General features: G+C 38.0%; 1 protein-coding gene, 1 non-coding gene and 1 pseudogene across 6 annotated transcripts in view; all 3 read right to left on the reverse strand.

The window, feature by feature from the left end:
- Positions 1-1,495, reverse strand: part of PPM1H (protein phosphatase, Mg2+/Mn2+ dependent 1H) — a 261,613-nt gene extending 260,118 nt beyond the window's left edge. For 3 of the 5 annotated variants that reach the window (XM_039865886.1, XM_039865885.1, XM_039865883.1), the window contains exon 1: positions 811-1,493. In XM_039865886.1, coding sequence (XP_039721820.1) covers positions 811-1,055 — 245 coding nt within the window. In that variant the 5' untranslated portion in view covers positions 1,056-1,493. Of the gene's footprint in view, positions 1-810 lie in introns of all 5 variants that reach the window. The other 2 variants (XM_039865881.1, XM_039865882.1) reach the window with 2 other exon arrangements.
- A 5,090-nt stretch (positions 1,496-6,585) lies between these two features.
- LOC120605197 (uncharacterized) lies at positions 6,586-6,704 on the reverse strand (annotated as a pseudogene).
- A 6,878-nt stretch (positions 6,705-13,582) lies between these two features.
- LOC120605158 (U6 spliceosomal RNA) lies at positions 13,583-13,689 on the reverse strand. The gene has a single exon (XR_005653534.1). It is a non-coding gene; the product is annotated as a U6 spliceosomal RNA (small nuclear RNA).
- Positions 13,690-17,894: the final 4,205 nt, after the last annotated feature.

Consider the following 17,894-nt stretch of genomic DNA (forward strand, 5'->3'; position numbering starts at 1 on the left):
AGTAGCCGTACAGTGGGACAGAGGCCATTAAAATCCTCCCTCTCTCCTTTCCGAGTTCCACTCCAGGTCGTCAACCTAACTTATTCGGTTCTTGAAATAGTAAATCACTCAAACACTCACTTAATCGCCAAAGCTGATTACCAAAACGCTATCATTAAACACCCGGAATAAGTTTACCCCTGCCCAAGGACTCAGAGAGACAGTATTGGCATTTAACGAACGCGCAGGGTTTTACTACTACCTGCTAAAGGAGAAGAGAATGAGCTCTTCGGCTAAAGTGCGAGAAACATACCTTCTGAAATGTGCACCACGCAAGCCAACGCGACCGCCTCCAGGTCTCGGACACCGCCCCTCCCGCTCCCCTGCCCCCACTCCTACCCCCGTGCAGGGACCGCTCCTTCAGGTTCTACCCCACAAACTTCAGGCACAGGCACAAAGATTTGAGGAGGGGGAGGGGTGGGCGCACAGATACCAGATTTTCCCTTCTGTGTTTCAAACTTCAGCAGAACTGTTCTACGCACTTTCTTCCAAGTGTCAGAGCTCCAGAATCACAGACCCGTCCAACCTTAGCTTTCCCACGGTCCTGCACCCACCCATACCTGGGCTAGAGACGCCGCGTCCGTGGGGTTGGGGGAAGGGGGAGTGGGAGAAGACAGAAAGGGCCAGTGTAAGTTAAGAGGTACCCGCCGAGGCCTGGACGCTGGCGGCCTGAGAGCCCTGAAGCCGAGGAACAAGGAGAGAGGAGGGCTGGACCCGTGCGGGAAAGGGCCGCGAGGCGAGCGGGGGCGCCGCCGGTGTTGCTGCACTCACTCTGCGTAGCCAGTGGCCCAGGGCAGCCGCCGGGTCTCCTTGAGGATGAGAATGGGGCGAGCGATGTGGTCGGCGCTGCACTCCACCTCGTCCTGAGACAGCCCCAGGAACTCGGGTCGCCCGTAGGGGAAACGCAGGGGCAGGTCCGAGCCTCCGCAACCGCCGCCGCCGTGCTCGGAGCCGGAGCTGCCAGCCATGATGCCGCCCATGAAATTGGCCACGGCAGATTTCACTCGAGTGAGCATATTACTCCGGCGCCCCGCAGCAGCGTTGCGAGCAGGAGGAGGCGGCGGGGGCACCGCTGGGCGCAGCGCGGGGCATGCAGGCTGCGGTGGGCGCCGGGCGCACGAGCAGCCGGGCTGCTGGGACGCGCCCCGCGGCTCCCGGAGCCTAGTGCTGCAGGGGGCCGAGCCCCGGCCTCCCGTGCTCGGTGCCGCCGCCGCCTCCCCCCGCTACACTTCCGCAACGGGGAGGCATGGAGGAGGTCGGCCGGACAGGGGGAGACGCTGCGCGCTCCGGGAGCCGCAGCTGCAGCAGATCCCTTCCCGCCCGCTGCGCTGGACTCCTGCGTGAGCGGAACTGAGACCACCAGGCGAGCCCGCGGAGCCCGCGCGGCTGCTGCCACGGCTACTGCCGCCGTCGAGTCATGTGATAATCAGGCTGCAAGGGCTCTAGCTGCTGCTGTGGCCAGTGCTCAGCCCCTCCCCTGCCGGCTCAAGCAAGGCTCGCACCAGAATCGTGACCTCCTGGGGGAGGGGGAGCCAGGCCGGGTCGGTACCTGGCGCAGGGGATGGGGGCGCTGTGAGCTGGAGTCCGTACAGGTGCTAGGGGACGTCACGTGGAGCCACGCAGCCGGGAAAAGCCAGTTGAGGAATCCTCTCTCGGAGGAATGCACCCTACGCCTTTGGGAAAGGAAACTTGATGAGCCCGATGGGCAAGAGGAGACAGGTGGAATCCTGGTCAAAGACAGGCTCCAAGTCCTGCAGTGTAAATGAAGAACACCTGGTGTACAGACTTTTCAGAGCTTTTAAAAAAACCTATAGTGGTTGCACAAGAATCATTAAAGTTTTTCCCTAGGCATTTATAGAATTACTATTCATTTTCTTTCATTATTACCACACTCATCATTATCTGCGAAGCAAACCCTCTTTCAAACCCAGAATGAGATTAATGGCGAAGAAAACAAAAGAGCTCTAAGAAATCAGAAGCAAGAACTGTTTTATCTAATACGTCACTGCTTAATAATTTAAACGAGCGTTTTCCTCCAACATAGCAACAAAAATATCTCTTCAAAGCTGACCCTATTTACCATTGAGACACTTAATGTAGCCTTTTCTTACTTCGAAATGTTGTTACGAAATTATCTAAGGGCCCTTTAAAACTGAAGTAATTTAAATAGAACATAGAAACTCAAATGCTAAAGTAATATGAATAAATGTTTGCAATGATACAATTTTTCGGTGTTCTTGTATTAAAACAAAAATGTTTGTAAAAAAAAAGCGATGAATGTTCTTCATTAAGGGTAATTATTTGTTAAGTATTGCCTTAATTTTTTTTTTCTTTTCGCAAGGGAGCTGTATCCTGTTCGTGTTTACTTATTCTGTATCCTGTTTCTATGTTTACCTATCGTTTAATTTGCCAAGATTCTGTATTACTTGTGGAGCTACACACTGACGCTCACTTGGAGTTCAAGAGGAAATACAGGCTGTCCTTCTCAGGGGGTGGAAAAGAGGAAAGCCGCCCACGTGTCGGAGGGGAGAGGAATTGGAATCCTTGCTCTTAGGGGATGCTTTGATGAACCTCATTGATCCCTTTTTATCAGTATCTACACTATTTTGAGGGGCATTTTTCTGTTTGCCTTTTTCATGAATAGGTACTCCGGTTTACTATATACCAAATAATTACGTTAAAAAATTTTTTCAACCTTTAGTGAAATAGCATTCCTGTCAATAAGTTCTTATATTACCTTTACCAGAACAGAAATGTAATTTTAGCTTGGCCCCTTTCTCCAATTTTAAAATTTGGGACAGGATTCTAAATGATACAAAATCTAAATGAGCAAAAACGGTCTTCTCAACTTTTGTTTTGTTAAACTGTAAAGTCCTTCCAATGGGAAATCTCTATGTAATGGCTAAACATCCAACCAAACACTTGCTCTGGTTTCCGTTGAGTCTCATATGCACTTAGAGTCCCTTTCCTAAGCTTTCCTTGTAGAATAATTACCTTTAAACCATGTCCTCTGTATACCTCAGTAACTAACCTCTATTGAGATGAATTTAATATCTTCTTCCCTTCATTTCACTTATGGCAGGCTTTAATATTTACTAGAAATGGGATTTTAAAAAATTTCCTGTCTGATTTATTTTCAATTTAAAGGCAGTACCTGATTATGGTCAACAAATAAATAAAATCTAATAGCACAGAACTGTAAATGAGAAAGTGAAAGACTCCAAAACATTTCCCCAGGGAACTGCCACTGTTAATATTTTTCTGTAGGTTTCCACATTTTTTCTCAAATAGGATATTGGGCATAATTAAGTTCGGTAATATTAGCCAGATTTGTGAACCAGTGCTTTGTAAGAAGTAATTCTACTGTTGCTCTGTAACCTAATTATTATCTGTTATGAGAAAATGTTGGTATAACTTTAGCTTTGCACAGCAAACTTTGTTCTACCAACAGTGGGTAAACAGGAATTACATGACTGTCCTCCTTTGAATGTTTCTAGGGTATAAGTAAGTGTTCACAGCTAACTAATAAATCTTTTATTTTTATACCCACCTCTAACGTCAGTGTCTCATCCCAGGACTTTCCAAAGAAATATTTTCTATGAAATTTATTCCTCAACTATGTCATTCATGAAGATCAGTACTTCAGAGGGGGAGGTAATCCTGATTAAAATGGGGCAGTCATCCTTGACAGGGCAGCCCCTGAAAAAAAGTGCCTTTCATGTCTATTATGGATGCAAATTTGGGAGTATCTGCTTCCAGTTTTAGGATTAGTGCTTCCTTAAATTCAAATGGACTACTAATCAGAAATGGAGAGGCCCTCAATGTGTTTGTTACATACCATTTGTATGCCCCAGTCATCAATAGGTACACTTCATTTTTGTCTCTTTGTGTTCTCTTCCTCCCTGGAAAATGTGGGTTTGAAGACTTTAGCAGAAAATTAATTTACAGGTTAGATACATGAATGTATCTAAGTTTGGATGTTCTTCATATAAACTTATCTCATTTCTGAAGCTATAATACTATGGTTTTGACTATTCAATGACTATGCTATTAATACTCTATTTAAAAAAAAAAGGTCCGGATGAAAAAAACATCATGGATTCCCAGCCCCCAAATATTTATTAATTACAAAAGGAAAAGCAATAACTTACAGTGGAAAAACCTGGCAGACATCACCGAAAACAAGTGACTAAAATTAACATCCCCGTGGTGAGGAATAGTAACATTCAGAATCCCCTGACATCATGCATTGAAAAGGGCACATCCCTTCGGTGATATTCTTCCCTAAATCCCTAGTTTAATCAAGAGAAAACATGAGTCAAAAACAAATGGAGGATATTTTACAAAATACCTGACCAGGCATATTCAAAAGCATCAAGGTCTCGAAAGACAGTAGGAAAATCTGAGGAACTGTCACATTGGGGGCAAAAAAGACACAAACTACTAAAATACTGTACCAATGTTAATTTTTTAGTTTTGAAATCAGCATTTGGGGAAGCTCGATGAAGGATATGAAGGAACAAAACATTTTTTAAAAATCCAGGTCATTTTTGGTTCCAGTAGATAGCAAATTCTCATTTGGAAGTCAAGCCAGGAGAAAGATGAATAATGCCTTTCCAGGACTCATCCCTCTCACAGCTGCAGATTCATGCCTTCATTATGGTGCTAATCTCCTTGTTTTGTAACTAGCAGTTTCCTATATCCTCCCATTAGACAGTGAAATCCTAAGGCAAGAACATTCTTATCTTTGTATTTTCAGCACCTAGCCTAATGCTTAATGAGTAATAGAGTTCAGTGCTAAATTAATTCTTAAAAATTCCATTCAGAGAAAAAACAATATAAATTATTTGAATGACCAAACCTGTTATATTTATACCTTCTGTTTTCTTTAAAATCCTTCTCACCCTTAAACCTTAAGATCTGTCTTATCTATAAGCAGAACTTCCTTAACCTGTGACATCTAATAAGACAAGGCTTAGCTAACTGCAGTCAATATTCGGGTTGGTAATAATATGGATATCATGTGGGTCTCTGCTTCACACTATACCGTTAATCTGATGCACATCATAACCAGGATATGACATTAAAATAGCTAACTAACTTGTTTTTGCTTCAGAAATAGTTTAGATTCTGTTTTCACATATAGTAATGTACTGGCTGAAAAATCCCTGATTCATTGCAAAGAAATTATGTATTTCTCCACAGTAAGCAAAACTATTTATTTATAAAGAACTTCCTTAAGAGCCAAGAGATTTGCAACTAATTTTTCAGTACAGAGTTATAGAGCATTAGCAAATTTTACATCCATTAAATTATAACATTCCCTAAATTATAAATACTTCATTTTGGAACGACTGGCACATTCAACCAATGGATTATACCTATTACTTTCCCACTGACCACCTTCTGTAGGCTGTTCTATCCTGTGCCCACATTGTCTTGGCCTGAAACCACTGCTTTGTAACTGAGATAGGAATTGTATAAACTTGAATCTCTTACATATAATTCCTGGTCCCATGTTACCTACTTTAGATTAGAATTTGAAATGTGCTGAGTATCAGAATACTTACGTATAAAAAGGGAAAAAAAACAATCATTACAATTTCAAAGGGTAGTTGCAAAGATCATCAAGATAATAGTTGTAAATGTGATAAAACTAACAGCCCAGAATTATCACTCTTCTCTAGTTAAATCTGTTTTTTCCTTAGGGACTAATTTTTAATATTAAAATTTTAAACCATTTTCTTTTTCTATTCTTCACTAGAACAATAAAAATAGCAATACCTACCTCATAAGATTATTTTGATGATTAAATGGAATAACATGACTATTACTAGTATTCTAACTGGTACAGAATGTGTGGTTAATAAATATGTAATACATATTATAATACTGACAGCACCTGCACTGTGAGGGAAGGAGGGTTTACATACATTGCTCCAATGCTCTTAACCAACACTACAAGTGAAACTTTGTTTCTAATGCTCTTAATCAACACTACCAATTTATTACCGAGGAAACCTAAGTCAGAAGAAGGTAAATGACTTCCTCAAGGGCACACAGCTAGTAATGAAGCAGTGCCCACTCCCACTAGGGGCTTTTTAAAATATCCCATCAGAAAGAAAGTTTACATTACAAAAGGGTTTTTTCTACCTTTTCCAAGTAAAGAGCTATTTTAATTATCTTGAGGATATTGTAAATTTTCTATGGATTTGGAAATAGCCTGAGGATATTTTCTATGGATTTGGAAACAGTTCCTTAGCAACCTTAGAGTATGTACAATAATGTCATTTGGAAATTGTTCGAAATTCCAAACAAATTACTTCCCAGTGAGGTTTTCAGATAGAACTTATTCTAAGTTGGGAGCTGCCTGGCTCATACTAAATTTGCGTGAAAATTCTAAATTCTATTTAACTGAAAATATTTTCATGCCTTGCCATGTTAACTTCTCTTTTTAAATATGATTTATCCCTCACACTTGCTTGCCATTTAAAATTTTCTGCTATCAAGTTTATTTTATATTTTATATTTTATTTATTTTTTTAATGCCTACAGCACCCGGTATTCCTAGGTGATCTCCCATCCAAGTACTAACCAGGCCCAACCCTGCTTAGCTTCAAAGATCAGACAAGATCAGTCACAGTCAGGGTGGCATGGCCATAGACTATCCAGATTATTTTAACAAGGTAATATAGGCCTGAGTGAAGTAGTCAATGAAGATTACTTACTGAATGAGAAAGTCAGTGTTTGCTCAGAGTAGGGCAGGTGTTTCACAAAAATTTAGAAATCAAGCAATTAAAAACAGCATCTTAACTAAGAACTATAAATTCAAATTACTTTTTATTCTCTCAAAGGATTGGTCTTGCTCTATGCCAGTATGCATGGAAGCTATCTAGAATGTCTTGAAATGCAGAATTAGTTGCTTTGTCCTTTTAGTCATTAATTGCACTTTTAATAGAAGTAGGAAGACTTTATGCTTGCCTGTAAATATTTTTAGGGTCAGCTTTTCAAAATCAAAACAAAGTAGAATGTCATGGGCAAACAATTTCACATTTTATTAAAAAGCAAGACTGCCCACTCTAATTACCCTGGTTGTCCTTTCATAATGAATATATCCTATTTTTAGCAAGTTTTTCCTTATGTCTACTTCAGTGAATTTGAAAAATTAATTTATTGACTATTTCTCTTCTAATCGCTTTGGTTGTGATAAACTGGCACATTAGATTGCATTTCCTAGACCAGCAACAGCAGGATCACCTGTAAACTTGTTAGAAAAGTAAATTCTCTGGTCCCTTCCTAGACTTATTGAATCTGAACCCCTGGGGGTGGGACCAAACAATCTATCTTAACAAGCCCTCCATGAGATTCTGATAGAAACCAGAAAAACATTGGCATATGGAAAACACGTGCTATTTACCTAATGGACAGGCATATATGGAAATACAGGGAGTATATCAAATAAGAAAGTAAGCAGTGAGTGATTGAAGTGCTTTGACTCCAGTGGATGCAGAAAAGAATTGCCATGAATGAGACTCATTTACTGGACTTATCAGATACATATGAACTGTCCCTTTCTGCTTGATTTCCACGGGCTTGTGTTAGTATAGAACCCTAAATATATTTGCTGTGGGCAGATGCGTGAATTCTTCAGCATGTGGGAAGCTACAGAGAAGGAAGTAGGATTGACCACTGCCTGCTCATCATCTCCCAGGCTGGATTACCCAACAGGCAGTCTGTCTATGCACATTTCTGTCATGTGACAAGCAGTAGCAGAAAAAAAAACAAAAAAACCCAAAACCAATATGTAAAAATACTTACATAAATAAATCTTTATATATAAAAGTATATATTTTTAAATCTACATTTTTTAATGTTTTTTTTTTAAGTGCCAAAGTGGTCATTATTAGAAAAAAAGGTTTTTTTGGCTTTTCTTATATTTGTTGTATGGTTTTGTATTGTTTTTAGTTTAATATTTGAAAGGCCACTAGATATAATCTTTCAATGCCTGAGGGTTTTAATCTGGCTCAGAATTCTCCACTTGTATATCTCTCAGTCACCACAAATTCAACACATCACGAATAAAATTTATTATCTTCTTATGACTCTGCTTTTTCTCCTGATACTATATAGTCTCAGCTAATGACATCAGTATCCATTTACTCAACCTAGAAATCTTGGAGCTATCCTCTATTTCTTCCCCTTTCTCTTCTTCTCATATGTCTGTCAACGAATTTTGTTAATTCTGCCTTCCAAACGCCTCTCAAGTCTACTTATTTTGCTTAGATCTTCATTGTTTCATGCTTAGACTTCTACAGCAGATTCTTACTGGTGTTCTGGTACAGCTTTCTTTCATGCATCTAAAAGGAGCTTTTAAACAGAGCACCTGATGATGTTACTTCCTTCCCAGTTTAAAATCTTCAATTGGCCATTTGGTTAAAATCCTTGTCCTTACTTAGCCTTTGCCATCTGATCCTGATCTGTGTCTTTTCTAGTCACAAGTTAACTTTTCCAACATCTCAACAACTGTGCTTCAGGCTTACTCATAATTTATTTCTAGAATCTGGTGTCCTTTTCTCCCACCCTCTTTTCTGAATAAGCTTTCTTTTGCTTGAAATATTGCAATCCCCTTCTCCTGCCCTGTCCCCACTCACCCTGTGGCTACCTCCTTTTTTTTTTTTTTATATCCCCCACATCCTTTCAGCAGTTAAAAGCTTCCTTCTCTATATTCCTAAAATGCCTTTACATAACTCTATCCATAATTATAGCATATCACATTGTGTTAAAATTATCTGATTCCTGAAATGTAAGATAATTTTTAAAGGGGGACTGTGTTTTTCCCTTTGAATCTACACTATGAGCTATATGTTATATGTATTAAATAAAGGTTGAATAAATAAATGAGTAAATGAATGACTATGGCAGAGAAGGAATGGTAACAGAAGTGTCCCAATTAAAGGCCAAATTAGAGGAATTGTAGTAGTATTTTCTAGAATAAAAGATGACAGAAGTAAAAGGTTCAGAAACCTAGATGGGTATCCATCATATCCTATTTTTGATGTCCAGGAATTACCATATTTAATATAAATGTCCTCTGTATACAAGTCAGGTGATTTCATATGTTCAAAAGCATTTTATTTAATACATCTGGAAAACAAAACTGTGTCCTAAATTTGAATATAAAGGTCTTTTGAATGCCCCACACTTAATGCATTTTGCCTTCTTATTAAAGCATAAATAAATATGTGGGAAATGTCTGTTACAGAATTTTCAATTTGAAATTTAGAATCAATTTTCACACCTATTATGGTCTTTCATGAATATCACCCATTAATGAATGCTTTCTGTATGAAAATAACTATCTTATCCTCTGATTTTTTCTTTCCCAGTAATATTATTGTTCGTGAAAACAAGAGAAAAATATTTTCAGAAATAACCAAAGAATATAAGGCATGACAGTTAAAAATCAGCTTAGTTTTTTAAAGAACTAACTTGGGCTGTTCTAAAATGTAGTAGAATGAGAAATCTGAAGAAGCTTCATAGCAATTAGCACTTATAGATGTCAGAGCACTTATTGTTTTTCAGCAATGAGGCTCATTAGTATTAGATACTGGAATTCTGTAGGATAATTCAGATTTTTTAAATTGCAATTTTTTTTTAATCTTTGGGATATTCTAGAATAACATACTTAAAGTGCCTACAGTGTGCCTGGCACATAGTAGGCATTTAATAAATGGTGGCTATCATTTTAACTGAGAACTCTCCATGTGAAGGGCAATTAAGAGCTTGTTTCTAGCCTCTAAGTATACCAGAAACTCCTCTACCCTTTCCCCAAAGTAGCAAGTACTTAAACCTCAACTATGCAATCAAAGATAGTCATTCCTCATTCTTTCTGCCAAAGAGAGTTTACAATTCGATTTCCACAAGAACACAAAAATGTCACTCATTATTTTCCACAGAGAAAATGACAGACAACTTTTAAATCCTCTGCTGGGCTTTTCACTACCTTTCTTGTTTCTTATTTTTTATTCTGAATACATTCTGCATCATAGCAGGAGCTGAACATCAAAGATTTGAAAGTCAAGGAGTTCATTTACTGTGTCCCAGTACCACACTTTAATTCAGCTACCTGCATTACCTTTTCTTTTAACCCCATCTCAGCTACCCAGAAAAGCCTTTTAAACAGAGCAATTAGTTCCCCTTATCCCCTAGTCTTTCTTCTTATCTCTCTCCATGAAAGGTGTTTTCTAGAAAAAGAAACTTGGAGAGAGAAGGCAGCCTTACTGGTCTCAGTTAATTAAGTCTGTGAAGCAATGAGAGACTTGGACTACAATTCCCTCTTGAGGCTTCAGTGTTGTTCCACTTGTTTTTTTGAAAGATTGTAATTCCTTACTTGAACTAGATTCAAATAGAAGTAACAATTTATTCTTTCCAAAGGCATGTGTAAGTAATAGGGATTATATGTATCTGTAGATCTCTAATTTTTATCTTTTAGTATACATTATTGAAAATCAAAACATTTGTTTTTAACCCTTTTTTAAAAATGTTCTCATCATTAGTACAAAGTTAGCGACTGACAAATAAAAAATGCTAAAGCTATTATTCACCAAATCAATTCTCTGGTCATGGAAAATCAGAGCAAATATTAACTCTAATACTTGAGTTACTATACTTAAAAGTGGCTAGTCCTCATTATACACTGTGTGAAAAGATGAAGGGATTTTGAAAAAAAAGACAGATTTGTTTTTGGCCAACATTTACTGAATTTTTAAACAAACAAGTCCTGGATTTTCAAAAGATCCTTTTATCTGTCATTTTAAGAAATTCTTTTATCAAGTCTGTATGTGGTAGTGTCCATTGCTCTTTCAAATTAAAAAAAAATTTTTCCACTTATCGAGTATGACTGATTACTTTTCTATGATTTTACAGAAAAAGAATGAAGTTTTAATTCTTCAAAAATTATCTTCTGATCATTCTTGGTGTTAGAAAAATATCACTGTTCTGAGATTATTTCCCACCCCACTCCTTCCTGGAGATACTTTCTTCTTTTTGTCATATGAGTTAGGGTTTTTCCATCCTTTCAGTTTTCTATTATTCCAATTGCTATTCCACCACTTTCTCAGTATAAGCTTTTTTTTTTTTTGAAACACGTACCTACTTCTTTGTTTGTTTTAGCAGGGGGGTCCATTAGAAAGACTCCACTGCTTAGTCAGCTGCCCAGTTCCAGGGTTAGATTACAGGAAGATAGCAGGCCATAATAGGCAGCAGTTAACTCTTCATGGCCTTGTTCAAGGACAGAACATGAATCACAACAGCCTGGCAAAAAAAACTATGCTCGGCGGACCAGTTTGTTTACAGAAATAAAACAAAGGCACTTCTGGCTCTGGTATGCGATTTTTCTTGTTCGAAGGAAAAAACCACTATGTGTGACCAAAGGAGATAGTATCACCCTCTCAAACAACCACTGTGTTCCTTTGACTTGACCACCACAAACATTTGCATAATGTCAGAACACTCTGTAGGGGAGTTACTGACTGTGCAGTCCTGTTGGTAACAAGGAACCAAACATAGTTTTGGATCGTTGTAGAACATTTGACTATCTTAAATTACCGAGAACATTGCCTACAACACGTTGGGTTGTTTTATTAAAGTTTCCTGTCCGTAACTAGGTTAAACTAAATATGTTACCAATGTTTTAGTCAAGTAGGCAGTTGTGCCTGTTTTTCTTTTTAAGGAAAAACTTTTAGGTTACTTGGGAAAATATAGAACCTTAATGTAGGGTACAGTTGAAAACAAACAAATCCTATTTTTGCTTTGGAGAATGCTAGCTACAGAAGTTGAACGATAAGCCAAGTTTGGTGTTTGGTCTTTTTGCCTTCTCCAAAACTGTACCTACTTCTATCCCCAGAGACCATCGTAAACACTGTGTTTGGAGATCAGCCTTTTCCAGGCTCTTGCCTTCTAGTGGTTCCCTGATTATTCATCTCAACTCTTCTTTTTCTTTCCTCAAGCTCAGCCATCTGAGTCTTGTGCACTGATGATGAATTAGATCACCAGATCTCTTGTATTCTGGTCAGGAGAAGAAGTCATGAGCTACGTTATCAGGCCTGAAAATATACATCTAGCATGTTGAACAACTATATCTCACAGATCATGATCAAAATATAACCTTATCTTTGTTTCCCATAGTCATCTAAAACTGACCAGGGGTATGAAAGGGCTAATTTCCCCTGGTCAAGAAAAATTACTAAAAATCCGAAACTAAGGCAAGAGGATGGCTATATGTTCTCTCTGTGTCATACTAGAGTATTGTCTCACAAGCCTACCCAAAGATTACTTAATTTTCTAGGGGAATATGCCATTCATTACTGTTGATTATGACTCACACTTGGTGATGTTGCATGTTAACTTTTAGAGTTTTGTCCAGGAGAGATGCAAATAATTTCTGTCATATAAAAAAATACCCAAAGGTTATGGTTTTATTGCTCTGTAGGAGTTTAGCTATTTTAGTTTCTAATCTCTGAGTCTTCCAATATTCTATCCTCATTCAGTCCCCACAAATATTCAGTTTCTCAAATGCTCATTGGACCAGCATTAACATCCTTTTTGGCTTTCTCAACAATGAGTTAAATAAATTTTGACATGTGTATTCTAGCATCTATGAGAGTTGTGTATTTATCTTTTGAAAATCATACTTTGCCAGTCTAAATGACGACTTAGGCAGGCATTTCCTTTCTAGTACTTTCAGAAAATAAAAAGCCCTCCAGTCATTTTTGGTAAAAATAGTTTCAATTCAGTAACTAGAATGTCCAACCTTGTTTAATTATCAAAACTTTGGACTCCTCTCCTCCAGCCTGGGCTAGCCTCAGGATGGAAGTCTTCAGTATGGTTCTTCTGCTCTATTATCTTTATACTTACCAGGTGAATTGCAGTTTTGGACCCCACCAGGGTCAGAGGTGAGTGGGGTACATAAAGAGAGGTAAGGCAAGCAATCGACCAGGTTCATTGGCTTCATACTCTCTACCTGAGGCTGATAGTTCAAACTGCCAATACCTCTGCTAGGCCTTTCTCTCATACAAGTCCTTCGACCTGAGCAGGTGAAATTTTGTTATATTCTTTTATCGACCCCTGGGCAACCCAGGGGTATCTGCCTCAGCTTCTTTCTGCAAAAGACCTCAGTCCACTGCAGATGGCATTAGCGGGTAAGACCCAATACAACCTAAGCCATTGGTTCTTGAGAATGCACATTCTTTGCCCACAAAACTCTGGGAATGGGTAATAAGATCTGCCCTCTCCTACCTCCTTAAGTGGTTGTTAGCACTTTCTCTCACAGTCTAGATTTCCTAGGTGGGAACCAGGCCCCTGTGCAGAACCATTTTGAGCTTTCTCAAGTGTGAGTCAGGCACTGGTACTCTGTGTCTCCAAATTTAGGGCATACCGTTCTCTGAGAGGTAGCCTTTTTTACAGTGCATACCCAGATTCTCTCTACCAACTAGAGAGGAACAGTGGCAGCACCAGTGCAACCAATGCAAAAAAAAATATATATATATATATGGAACGTTTCACAAATTTGCGTGTCATCCTTGTGCAGGGGCCATGCTAAACTTTTCTGTATCATTCCAATATTAGCATACCTGCTGCCAAAATGAGCAATCTGAGTGGTAGTCTCTAAGCGGTGGTTAGAAGTTTTCACCTCTCATCCAAGGTGGAGGGTGGGTCAGAGCCTCTGGCTTCTCCAAAGTATTCTCTTCACCAATCCAACTCCTGCCCACTCTCTAAACTCTTTATGTAGTTTTTAACTGATTAAAGGAATCAAGGGCTGTGGAACAATTTCTCAGGTCCATTTCACTTGTAAATCTGCTTATGGTGGTGGTGTGTGTGAGGGGGGTTGTCTCACTCTTGCTTTGATGGTCTGATTATTGCTTCACTCAAACTGAGTTAGAAAGGTTCTCATTCTAATTTCCTGTTACATTTACATTTAAGTTTACTGTAAATAAGCAAATATAGGAGGGGAGTCTCTACCATGTCAGGAGAAGTATTGGGATGAAAATATATCCAACGAGAAATTACCTACTCAGTCCAGGAGTAAAACTGACTGTGAAATATAAAGGCAGAAGCTTTATAGTTATTTTTAGCAAAAGGGATACATTTTACCTTCATTTACATATGATAGATATATGTGTACATTAAAAGCCCATATTTGTCATGGGCTAGGGATGGCACATCCAACTCTATCTCCATCTCTTCAACTTTCATTTAATATTTATTGATTGATTTAACAAGAGAAGCATCGTGCTAGGTGCTGAGGTACATAGTAGTGACCTAAACAACTGTGCCCCTTAACTTTCCAGAAGCTGTAGAAAACTGAGTGTGTCATGTTTTATCATATTCTCATCTCCCTCTCCTCCTCACGCACTCACCTTTCACTTGGAGAACTCTTAAGTAACTGAAAGGGATTACACAGCTTCTACCTTTTTCCCCAACACACCCTTGCTTTGCCTCATGTTGTGTTTTCTTGAGAACTACGACCCTCGCATGCTGGACTAACCGTGAAAATGATCATATTCTCATACTTCTTCCTTCACATCCTTGAGATGGTAGTGAAAAAGCTCTCATTTGGAATTAGTCCTCGATTTGAAGATCAACTCTGCCATTATTATTAGCTTTATGGCTGAGACGACTTACTTAATTTCTCTGAAACTTGGTTTCTTTATCCATATGTAGGACTGATACTTTCCAGTTAAAAGTGTTGTAATAACTAAGATGATGTCTTCAAAGTGCTGACGTGAAGTAAATATTCTCTAAGTGAACACTCCAAGGAGCTTGTTTTCTCTTCATCCTGTTTGTGAAGCACCTCTCCCAATTTGGGTACAAGGCTAAGGTTTATTATCAAAGCGATTTTGTCCCTGGTGTTCTTAAAAAGCTAAAAGTCATACTGCGTATTTCCCATTTGGAGCATGAAGTTATCCACTCTTGTTTAACACAATAGAATTATGGCTCTGCGTTTTACTTGCATTTTAAATAGCTACTTAAATAACAGTGCCACCTCACAAACATGAACCTGACTACTGTGCTTCTTCTTATCCTTTCTCTCACTATATCCTTTCTCCTGATTATTTCTTTAGAATGCTTGTGAACACTCACACGTCTTTAGAGATCATAAACTTGCTTCTTAGAATCGAGCAAATAATATATTTAGTGGTTAATGACAAAGTTAGTCCAGAATTTGTTTAACAAATACTTCATGTGTAACAATTTGTAACCAATTTTGACTAAATAGTATTTCTGAAGGGGAGATAGAAAGTACTGTGACAGTCACGAGGCATCATTTTAAGGGCATGAAACTTAACTGCATCAGTACTTCCTGGTTTCAAGTCTACCGCATCAGCAGTCACAGATTGTTAACTCCCACTATACCTCTAGATTAATATCAAATGGATCTAGTTTTTTGACTTATCCCTCATTTCTTTTTCTGCACCTGACTCACCAAGACTCATTTAGCATTTTATGTGGGGAACAACCAAACTCATGCACTTGCCATAGGATGGACAAGAGACCAATGCCCTTGGATATTATTTAGTTAATACTGTGATTATAACTGTTCTCCCTGGTCCTTGGTAGAAACCAGATTCCTCATGAAAAGGCAAATGGACAACTGTCAAAGGTATTAGAGATCATCTAGGGTCGACATGATATTTGATTTCTCTGATGTTTTAAAAAAATTATTGAAAACTTGTTTTAAAAAGAATGTATAAGAGTCAGCTTACGTAACACTAATAAAATATTGCTAGTCTGATTAAAGCATGGGTTGGTGATCTAGAGCTCTACCCACTCAGTCTCTCGTTATCTGTGTTATTTCTGAAGACTCAATGTGCTGTGCAGGTTGTAGTCTGAAAAGCACTAATCTAGGTCAACACCTTCATTAAGCAGAAGGAACTGAGACTTAGAGGTATGAAAAAACTTACTCAAAATCACATAGTAGTTAGTGGTAGATTTTATTCAGACCCTATTAAAGGTTTTCTGGGTTTTGTTTTTCTATCACTTTGCATGATGCTTAAGTAGTGATAATGGGCAAGGACTAGGGCGAAGCAAATAAGGTGTCTAGGATGCAAAATTTAAGGGGTTACTACCCGCTTTCAGGTCTGTGCAAGCATGACCTGTGCACTTGCAGAACCTTGAGAATGAGTGCTTTCTTAAATTTTATGTCCTAATTCTCTTGTCTCCCTAATCACAATCCTCCCTCTTATATTTAAAATATTAAATACAACTATTTACATATATTTACAAATATCCTACGTGCATCTTCTGCCTCTTGGTGTTTCTTGCCCTCTTCTCTTTGTCTTCCCTATTAGACTGTGAATCTTGGAGATCAAGGACAATGTCTTTCATCCTTATATTCCCAGGGTTTGGTTTAGTATATAGGAAGTGATGGATACTCAGTACTGTCTCTTTAATGGACAGATAGGTGGATGGATATAAATTCTGTCTTTTATGAAAGCTTTTCTGACATCTCAAATTCACCCTGAGCTCTCCATCCTCTGAACTCACAACACATTATCTAAATAACTCAATTCACATGTAATCATGTATGCTGACATAGCTTTTATGTTTATGTAACTCTTGTGCAGCAATTTAATTTTCTAATGCTCTGTCTTTATGCCCAATTAGTTTTAGTTAGTTAAGAGCAAAAGCCAATTTGTATTCTCTTTAAATTCTCTCAGCAGCCAGCCGAAGATTCTGCACATTAGTGTCAATGCAGCAAATAATTCTTCACTACATGAATGAAGAATGAATAAATAAATAAATGAATGAATGACATATCCTCAGTTGAAAAGAAAGTTTATAAAATTTATAAAAGAAAGTTTATAAAATTTGGTAACTGTTTTGTCTATTAAGTAAGTTATCTTGCGCAAATAGTTTTACCTCATTGGCCTCAGTTTCTTTATATGTAAAATGAGGAGGTGGTTTGGGTGATTCTGAAGGTATCTCTAGCTCTAGCATCCTGCAAATCTATGATTTTAGAAATCTGCCATGCAAGTGTTGTTCAGGTATAAATTTTGCTACTGCAAATCCACTTGTCATTCTGATAGAAATTTCCTAAATGTAGTTGATAACCCAATTTTTAAATGTTCAGGGAGTCCTAAAATTATGAACTGATGTGTGTCAAAATTAATTTGTAATATAATAGGTAAATCATAGTTGAACTATCTTTTGTAGTCTAGCCTGGAAATTACACACCTAGTATATAGAATTAATAATAATTCAAGTACACTTGCTTATTTATAGCATTATTTCTATGGGAAATAATTCTAATTTGGATCTTCAAGAACAAATCTTCTCAGGTTAGTGCATGGAAAAAAGAATGGAATGGGATGGAATGTTCCCATGACTTTAACCACAATAGTTAAAAAAAAAAAAAATTTCGCCTTCAGATTTCTATCTTAATTCAGAAAGTCATTAGAATGTAACCAGATGAAAGTGAGTATTTTATTATTTTAATAAAGTAAAATAGATCTTTTAAAATATCCAATTTTACCATTGTGTTCTCATTTAGCTATTTTCAGTATTTACTCTTTTCTGTAAAATATATGCAAGGCAGAAAATGGCATGTTAAAAATTCTTTAGAGAAATATGAGTAATCTTCCAAGAAACGCCTGGAAAAGATTTAACTCTTTTCTCACTTGCTTTCCCATAATGTATTTAATTAAAGTTCCATTGTTAAAAATCCATGGAGATTCCCTACGTGAACGATGTTCATGCTTAGTAACTAAATTAACGATGTGGAGAAATTGTAATTTTCTTAAGGAAAAGTATACGTTTCATAAGGAAGTATTTGGTGCTTCATGATATGCCTCATG

Source organism: Pteropus medius, unplaced genomic scaffold, assembly GCF_902729225.1.
Source record: "Pteropus medius unplaced genomic scaffold, Ma_sr-lr_union100, whole genome shotgun sequence".
Taxonomy (NCBI): Eukaryota; Metazoa; Chordata; class Mammalia; order Chiroptera; family Pteropodidae; genus Pteropus; species Pteropus medius.